This window comes from Apis laboriosa, unplaced genomic scaffold, assembly GCF_014066325.1.
Source record: "Apis laboriosa isolate Shangri-la unplaced genomic scaffold, ASM1406632v1 scaffold9_cov152, whole genome shotgun sequence".
Lineage (NCBI taxonomy): Eukaryota > Metazoa > Arthropoda > Insecta > Hymenoptera > Apidae > Apis > Apis laboriosa.
In genome coordinates this window covers 750,593-760,384 of record NW_025224966.1, presented here as the reverse complement: position 1 = coordinate 760,384, position 9,792 = coordinate 750,593, and the positions used below count along the sequence as shown (strand labels likewise).

General features: G+C 21.3%; 2 protein-coding genes across 2 annotated transcripts; one reads left to right on the top strand and one right to left on the bottom strand.

The window, feature by feature from the left end:
- The first annotated feature begins 940 nt into the window (after positions 1–940).
- LOC122719982 lies at positions 941–4,972 on the top strand. The gene is made up of 12 exons (XM_043946334.1): positions 941–1,802; positions 1,900–2,018; positions 2,094–2,238; positions 2,323–2,452; positions 2,547–2,712; positions 2,813–2,993; positions 3,092–3,447; positions 3,540–3,696; positions 3,875–4,006; positions 4,193–4,310; positions 4,505–4,659; positions 4,762–4,972. The coding sequence occupies exons 1-12, from the start codon at positions 1,156–1,158 to the stop codon at positions 4,865–4,867; spliced, it is 2,412 nt and encodes an 803-aa protein (XP_043802269.1). The 5' UTR covers positions 941–1,155; the 3' UTR covers positions 4,868–4,972.
- Positions 4,973–5,896: 924 nt separating this feature from the next.
- Positions 5,897–6,972, bottom strand: LOC122720011 (mitochondrial pyruvate carrier 1). Its single transcript, XM_043946388.1, has 3 exons — positions 6,754–6,972; positions 6,526–6,626; positions 5,897–6,081 (listed from the first exon to the last, which is right to left on the bottom strand). The coding sequence occupies exons 1-3, from the start codon at positions 6,807–6,809 to the stop codon at positions 5,927–5,929; spliced, it is 312 nt and encodes a 103-aa protein (XP_043802323.1). The 5' UTR covers positions 6,810–6,972; the 3' UTR covers positions 5,897–5,926.
- Positions 6,973–9,792: the final 2,820 nt, after the last annotated feature.

Genomic DNA, 9,792 nt, shown 5'->3' with positions numbered 1-9,792 from the left:
TCGACTCTAGAGCCATTGTCGTGGGAGGTTGGAATTTTAACGTAGAAATGTTTGTAATTAAATTTATATATCTAAAAAAATTTAAAGATATTTAATAATTTTAATATCATTACTTAAGTATATTGTAACATAGAAGAGATATCTGAACAATAATTTGATGAAAAAAATTGTTACTATTTTTTACAATTATAATTATTAAAATATTTTTCACGAATATTTTTTTATATTTATTTTTACAAATATAAATTTGAAAAACTATTGCATAAAAAATATTTAATAATACTTTAAAATTATTTCCCACGTTGACATTGAAAATCTCGAACTGCTTGCAGACATCGTAAAGATTTTCTCAGGAACCAGAACAGTTGCATTAAAGCATGAGATGGACCCCCAGCTACTCTTCTCTCCAAAATACTTGTTTAGCTATGAGAAATTCTTCTTTTTTCACATGCCAAATAAATAGGGGTGAACCTGTATTCAGATAATGCTATAGCAAGCGGAATACTACAACTTGGGAGAGTTACTCTTAGAAGGGTCGATGGACCAAGATGTTATTTGAATTAACATAATAAAAAATATTTAAATGTCGTTTTATATTAAATTTTTATTTTAGTTTCTTATTTTTTATTTTATTTTGAAATTTTTTAAAAAATTTATTTTTTAAGAACTCTTTTTTTTTTTAACAAAATGTACAAATAACGCTTTATAGTTTAATAATTTATATTTATGATTTTTATCAAAATCTAAATATATTAAATGTGATATTTCAATAAATATACATATATACATATATACATTTTTTTTTATACTTAAAGTTTTCAAATAATGGCGGTTTAAAAGATGATATCGTTAACTTCAATGAAAGTTAACTCTAATTTAGTATAGAATTGATGACATCAGAACTCAGGCATTATATATATATATATCTAGTACTTAGTAACTTCCATAAAGCAGGCAAATAGAGATTTTGAAGTGAATTGAATATGGTATTTAATATTGATATAGTTCGATGTGAAATGTGAATGAATGTACGTGTATGTGACAAACAGAAAAGAATTTATTTCTTATTTTTTTATATTTTTTTTTCCTTATTGATATGACGATGAATCAATATAATACAATACCTATATAAAAATTTAGTATATTTATTAGAAGATGGAATTCATTAATTTTAAAATATATACGATAGTGATTATAAGCTTCTATTGTTTGGGCGTTGTCGGACAATATGAGTGGCAAGCTAGAGATGCTTTTGATGAAATCCGTTTAAAAATGGATAAGATTAATGAAGAAAATTGTCTTATTCAACATATCGGAGACCTCTATCTACCGAAAGATACAGTCTCTCATTTACCTGATATTAAAGATATTAATATCAATCCTGTATTTCCAAATCGAACTGCTTTACTTCATCTTCATAATATGGCTCTTAGTAGATCATTTTTTTGGAGTTACATTTTACAATCTCGATTCATACGTCCTGCTATCAATGATACTTATGATCCAGGCATGATGTATTATTTTTTATCAACAGTTGCTGATGTTTCTGCAAATTCACATATAAATGCTTCCGCTATATATTTTTCACCAAATATGTCTTATTCTTCATCATATAGAGGTTTTTTTAATAAAACTATGCCTAGATTTGCACCACGAACTTTTAGAGCTGATGATTTTAATGATCCTATACATTTAGAAAGAATATCCACAAGAAATACATTTAATGTGCAAGATCTTGGGGCATTTGCCAGTGGTAGTCTTGGTGAAGATTATACAACAGATTATTATCGTATAAATGAATGGTAAACAAAATTTAGATTATTAAAATTATGATTAGATAAGAAAAAGTTTTATAATTTATAAATTAAATATTAATAAATATTAATTCTATTATTATAGGTATAAGAAATGGTTACCAGATAATGTTGATAAAAGACATGACACTAAAATCACTTATCAAGTTGAAATTAGATATGCTAACAATACTAATGAAACATTTACATTTCATGGACCACCTGGTATTATAATAAAAATGATCAATTTAAATAATATAAAATTTTATATTATTAAAACTCTTTTTTTATTTTTTACAGGTGCAGATGAACATCCTGGTCCTGTAAAATGGACCAGACCTTATTATGATTGTGGGAGATCAAATCGATGGCTTGTGGCAGCAGTTGTGCCAATAGCAGATATATATCCAAGACATACAGGATTTAGACATATTGAATATCCAACGTATATTATTATTATATATTACAAGTTATATATTGAATTTTTTCTTATTTGAATTTTTCATTAAATTATATATCTTTATTATAGTTATACTGCCATATCAGTTATTGAAATGGATTTTGAAAGAATAGATATTAATCAATGTCCAAAAGGAAAAGGAAATAGTGGTCCCAATAGATTTGTAAATACTGCGAGATGTAAAACTGAAACTACTGAGGTATTAAATATAAAAATTATTATATATTTAATATTTTTTAAGAAAATTATCTTTTTTTAAATTTTAAATTACAATTAATTACAATTTAATTTAGTGTGAGCCATTACATGGCTGGGGTTTTAGAAGAGGTGGATATCAATGTAGATGTAAACCAGGCTTCAGATTACCAAATGTAGTACGGCGTCCATACCTAGGTGAAATTATAGAAAGAGCAACTCAAGAGCAATATTACAATGGATTTGATTGCTCTCGAATAGGATGTAAGTATTTATATATTTATTTTTTATAATTATTATTACTGTCATTATTGATGATTATTTATTATATTATATTATATTTTTATTTTTTCATTTCTTATAGGGATACATAAAATGCCTGTTGAATGGGAAAAGGCAAAACCTCATATTAGAGAAAAGTATTTAGAGCAATTTTATCACTACAGAAATTATTCTATTGGACCAGAAGCAATAAAATCTGAAAAAATTAATATAGATCAAATTCTTAAATTTATTTTAAGCATCAATTCAAAAACTTGCAATAGGTATGTCATAAAATATTCATTTTTTGATATTTTTCATTTTTTTATGTAATTCAGAAAGTAAAATATTGAAAAAAATTCATTAATATTTAATATTATAGTTACAAGCAAGAAGATTTAACATTACGCGGAGATATAAGTTTCGGTGCTAAAGAATTTTTTGAAAACGAAGCGAAAATGGCAACTAGATTGGCAAATTTTATTAGTGCATTTCTACAAATTTCTGATCCTCTTGAGGTTTATTCAGGTAAAAGAGTAGCTGATAGACCACTTACCGAAGATCAAATGATTGGAGAGACTTTAGCTTTAGTACTTGGAGATACCAAAATATATTCTGCTGAATTGCTTTGGGATCGAAATAAATTTACAAATAGAACATTTTTTGCTCCTTATGCCTATAAAACTCAATTAAATACTAAATTTAAGGTTGAAGATTTAGCTAGACATAATGATGCAGGTAGTATTTATTATTAAATAATATATATTATAATAATAAATTATTATAACATGTTCGTAATATTATCTTAATTATTTGTTTTTATTTTATAGATAATATTTATACAAAAAAGAATTATTTTCAATTGTTGAAACAAAGATGGGCAACAAATTTTGATGAACTAGAAAAATATTATATGAAAATAAAAATAAGATTTAATGAAACCGGTGAATATCTTAAAAAATATGAGCATTATCCTAATTTTTATAGGTAAGATAATAATTTTTATGAAATTTTTTTATATAAAAAAGAATTATTTAAAAAAAATAAAAAAAGTGGAAAGGAAAACTATATAGTTCAATTAGAAAAATTTTATATCTAATATAAAAAAAATTGATTTTGGAAATAGAATTTATTTTAATGTGAGAATATTCATTCATTTATATAGAGCAGCAAATTTGAATCATGGCCATTGGACAAGTCCTTACTTTGATTGCAACGGTAAAGTAAAGAAATGGGTAATTACCTATGCATCCCCGTTTTTTGGCTTGGACAGCTTGAAAGAGAAACTGGAATTCAAGTAAGTATTTCTATCCATATGGACAACTGAATAAGGTATAGCATATGCATGAGAAATCGAATGTGAGATTGTTCATAAGGATAGAAAACCTGTTTTAATTCTAAAGAAAAAAAAATCAAAAAAGAAAGATCACATTTTATATTAAAATCCTTATTGAGATATATTATGAGATATAATATATTATAGAGGTATTGTAGCTGTTACTATGGATCTACTTCAACTCGATATTAATCAATGCGACGATGTGTTTTACGCTCCAAATGCATTTAAGGGTACACATAAGTGTGATCAAAAAACTTCATATGTAAGACATTAAATTCTATTATATTAATTAATATTATTGCTATAATTTTAATAATATATAATAAAAATTATTCCTATAATTTTAATATATTAATATAATTATAATAATATATTAATTATAATATATCTAATATGTATAAGAATATGAATAATTATCATTATGTTAATATATTATATGTATATATATATATATAGTGTGTGCCTATTCTCGGAAGAGGTTTCGAGACAGGCGGATATAAGTGTGAGTGTAAACAAGGTTTTGAATATCCATTTGAAGACTTAATTACATATTATGATGGTCAATTAGTAGAAGCTGAATTTAATAATTTAATTAACGATCAAAAAACTAGGTAATTAATATTATAAATTAATATAACAATAATTTTAAAATATATAATAATTCTCATATCATATTATAACTAATAATTTAACACAAATACTTATTTTTACAGATACGATATGTTTAAATGTCGATTAGCTACTGCCTCATCAATTCAAGTCAATTGGATATTATTACTTATATCGACAATATTTTGTTATTTTATAGTATGCAAATGACTCGTAATAATATTATAATAATACGAATTTTATATGCATTTATATAGTTCATATATATTCATTAAGATAGAGTTTTATGAATACAATCCGTCCATTATTAATATTATTTAAGCAAATAGTAAATATAGTAAATATATTATAATATAATATTAATAAAAACAATAAATGTAAAAATATTATATTTTTAAAATACTTTACTATTTGCTTGTTATTATTGTTATTATTAATTTATAAAACATAATATTTACAATAAAATGAGATTTTGTAAAATTATTTCCAAATAATTTTATTAAATAAATATATGAATATTATATATAAATAAATAGGAAATTATTATTTTTAAAAATTATTTAATTTTAAACAATATATTTCTGATGTTACATATTTTAATTACATTGAAATATATATTTATTATATTTTATTTAATATGCATGATTTATAGTACATTTAAAAATAAATTGTGAAAGTTGTATGTATATTATTATAACTTATTTTAAAATTTTTATTATTTTATATTTCATTTTATAATAATACATTGTAAAAATTACAATCTTGTTTTTATAAATTTGTTATTTTATTTTATTTTTCATAAATAATACAAATTAAAATAACGAATGAATATCATAATGATACAATACATGATTAATCTTATAATTATATATAATAAATATTTGATGTTAATATTTTATATATTTACTAATAAATAATTTACTTTTAACTACAATTTAATTGCAATTGTAATTTATATATATATATATTTATTATATATATATATATTATTTATATATATTATATATATATATTTATTATATTTATTATCGATAAATTACAAAAATTTTTATTTTTATTTGATACTTAATTTTCAAATAATAAATTAATTTTAAAAATATGTTACTATTACCATATATTATTATTTTCTGTATTTTAATTATGTAAAATTAACAAAAATGAATCATAATGAAGAAAAAATAAAAAAAAAATTATATTAAGTGAATAATAAATGGAAAATTAAATAATTACAAACACTGATATTTTTACAAGTATCTATTTTATCAATCATTATTTATCTTTATTTACATAATGATATTTAATAAATCTAAAACCTTGAGTCATTTGTGCTCCTTCATTCACAAAATGACAGGCAAAAAGAAGTAAATTGCGTGGTTCAACTCTTAGAGCAAAACGCATGAACATTGCTGAATATAAGCATAAAGCTGAAAAAAATTAATATATCTTATAAATTTTAATTTATCTTTATAGTTTTGAAAAGTTCAGCAATCCATAGCATGTATATATATATATGTATATTGAGAATTAAAATAAAAGATTTGTTAATATTCATTAAAATAATTTTATATTTAATAATTTTTATTATAATATATAACTATATTTTTAAATAATGAATTAATATTTTGAATTTATCTAAATGTAATGAAAGAATATATACATGAAAATGTATATTATTATTTTATTCTTTTTGCTGAATTTTTATCATTATGCGATACATATGATACAAGTATAAAAAAAATTATAAGATTTATAATAAAATGTAACAGAATCTTTATATATATCGTAATTTTACTTATCTTTATATGCATGTATAAAATTTTAATGATTATTCAATTTATATTAGAAAAAAAGAAAGTAGATAAACTAACCAAACGTCATTTTTCCACTAATATATTTCGGATCTCTTTGTATATCAGCGATTGCTGCGATTGGAATACCCCAATTAGCTATAGGTCCCCAAAAATGTGTACTGAAACAAAAGAAACAATAATGAAATCCATTCTGATTAAATAATATACTAAATCGAAATAATATACTAAGTAACAGAATTTACACGTATATAAACTCTATCTATATTTAAATTCCACATTGCTTACCTCATTAAATAATCTCGAGTTTCTTTACTCGATAGCAATTTTTTTACACGATTCATATTGCAATAATTTGTTCTTTTTCTTCTTTTTTCACTTTCTTTTAATAATTAAATTTACTCTTAGACTAAATCGAACTACATACATAAACTCGAATGAAACAATTTCGAAAGAATAAGAGACATCAATCTGGTTATATAAACGATTAACATAATGAATTCATATATTAACAGAAAATTATTTCATAAGAGCTTTAAATCTGACCATGTAATCTCGATGTCAAGAAAAATAAAAGTTGATTTTTTTATCTTTATGCAAATTTTGTTTAGTTCACTTTGATTATACAATGAATAAAGGAAATTAATTTTATAATTAATTTGCATTAAATTATTTAATTATCGAAAATGTATAATTTCCATCATTTAAATTATTTCTTATATAATAATATGATGATATAAATAAATAGTATGATTATTATTTAATTTTAATTTCATAATATTATAATTATTTAAGAATAAGACTATAAATTAGGAATTTTCTTTAGGATATGAGAAATAAATTAAATAACAATTAAGCATTAAACCTATTTTTAATTTAGAATAATTATTCAAAAAATATATACAAAGTTTATATATAATATATTATACTAGCTTATAAAATTAACTTTCTTCTTTTCTAACTTTTTTCATATAATTACAAAGCAAAAGAAGATGTTACAAAATGTACAACTATAATTCAGAATCGCTTTCTTATAATATGCAAATTAACAGATCTATATATTTTATTGTAATTGCAATGTAATTTATGATATATATCAATAATACAAAATTTTGTATTTTTCAATTACGCTATAATTTGTTAGCTGAGCTGTTCTTAATTTAGCATGTATGAAACCAATGAGTTTTATTTTATAGCTACAAAGATAGCATACAGAAGTAAATTATTATATACATATATATTTCATAATATAAGAATATTTTTGTCAATATATATAATAAGAGGTACTTGTCGCTCGTTAAATGTTTAACACATCACGTGTTCATAAAATACAAATACTTTTTTTTTTCATATACATATTTCTATTGGCGCTAAAAAAAAATAATGTTATTATAATGACGCTTTTTAAGAATTATAATCTGTATTAAATAATGTATGTTGATGTATAAACAATTATAATAACAAGTTTCATTTTAAATTGCAATATTTACTTATATTATAAAGACCATTTTTTATTTTTTTTTCTTTGCTGTAATTATTCAGCATGTTAAAGGAATTATTTAAAAAAATATCAATTGTCTTATATCAATAATAAAAATATCATTTCACTTTATCTATTTTATGATGCAATATGTATCATGGTACATATTCAGATAAATGTGTAGAAATTTATTTTAACAATCGAGCAACGGATACATACATGATGAACGATATTTTTTTCGCATATTCATATTTCACATTCGCATATTTTATATTCTTAATTGATCATTTGTAGTTTAAAATAAAAAAACATTAATACTTGTTGAATGTTTATATTAAGAACGTATGGACTGAAGTGTATGTTAGCATGTCACTCATTCACATGCATTTATAAACTAAAGATATAAACATGCAAAAATATGTATACATAAAGTAAAATTAGCAATCGTAGACTGGGAATTGGGGTTACTTTCATGATAATAAGAGTAAATCCCTTTGGTATTCATTATTTGTCAAATGTGATGTAACACAATATTCGATTCTTTTCACCCAGCAATGACATATATTCCATAAGTTTTTTTGTACAATTAAAATAAATATGAATAGTTTTTATATTTCAATAATTGCAAGTTGCAAAATATTAATTTAAATGCATCATATAAAATAATGCACGTATAAAATTAGAATTTTCCTTTTTTTCATTTGTTACAAATCGATATTTATAATTTTAATAAATGATAGAGAGAGAAAGAGAGAGAGAGAGAGAGAGAGAGAGAGAGAGAGAGAGAGAGAGAGAGAGAGAGGAAATTAGTTTTTAGAACATATAGAATTTTTAAAAATATAAGAATGCATAAGAAAAAAATATTAGAATGCATAGAATATTCAAAATTATTTTTAAGAAATAAAAAATATTAAAAATTTTTATTCTTTTTTAATTTATGATTAATTCTTCTTTTTCTTTGCATTACGTACGATTCTTTTATACAATTCTCAAAATGAATAATAGTATGAAATATGTATATAAATATTTATCTCTTGTAACTGTTAATATAGGATTATTTATCATATACATATTATCATATTTATTTATCATGTTTTATCATATTAATTTTTTCTTCTTACATGAAACTTATTTTTCCTTTGGTACATATAGCATACATTAAGTATTATAATTTAAAAATAATTATTTCATTTAATTTCAGAATTTGAAATAAAACATTTAATACGAAATAGATAAAAAACAAAATTATTTATGGATTTAAAAAAGTTTTAGATTAATCTTAGATAATAAATTTTTTTAGATTATGATTAATATTGCTATTATTTTATTTATTAATTTAATATTTCTACATTTATTAATTTTTATTTATTTATTTCAATTTCAATTAATTACAAAAGGAAAAAAAAAGTTTCTGTTTTTTATATGAATACATTATTAACAAGTTAATACATGCAAAAAAAGTTATTTTTACGTTACTTTGTATACAATACATATAATCAAACAATAATGCAGTATTTATTTCTTTGTCAATAGTTAAATATTTAATTTTTAATCCTTATAATAATTACTTTAAAATATTATTTTGAATTTAATTAATTAATTGATTTGTTGTGTATTTTTATGAATAACTTATTGAAACTAAATTATATTATCAAATTTGTAAATTGTTACATCTTTTTTAATTAATTATTTCACAAAATATATACGAAATGGTAATAAATCAATAAAAATTTCTTAAGCTTAAAATTATTCAAAGAACACAAAAAATGACTGAGTAGGGAAAAAAAGAGAAAAAAAGAAGAGAAAAAGAAAGATATGTTTGACCAATAACAGCTGCATAATATATG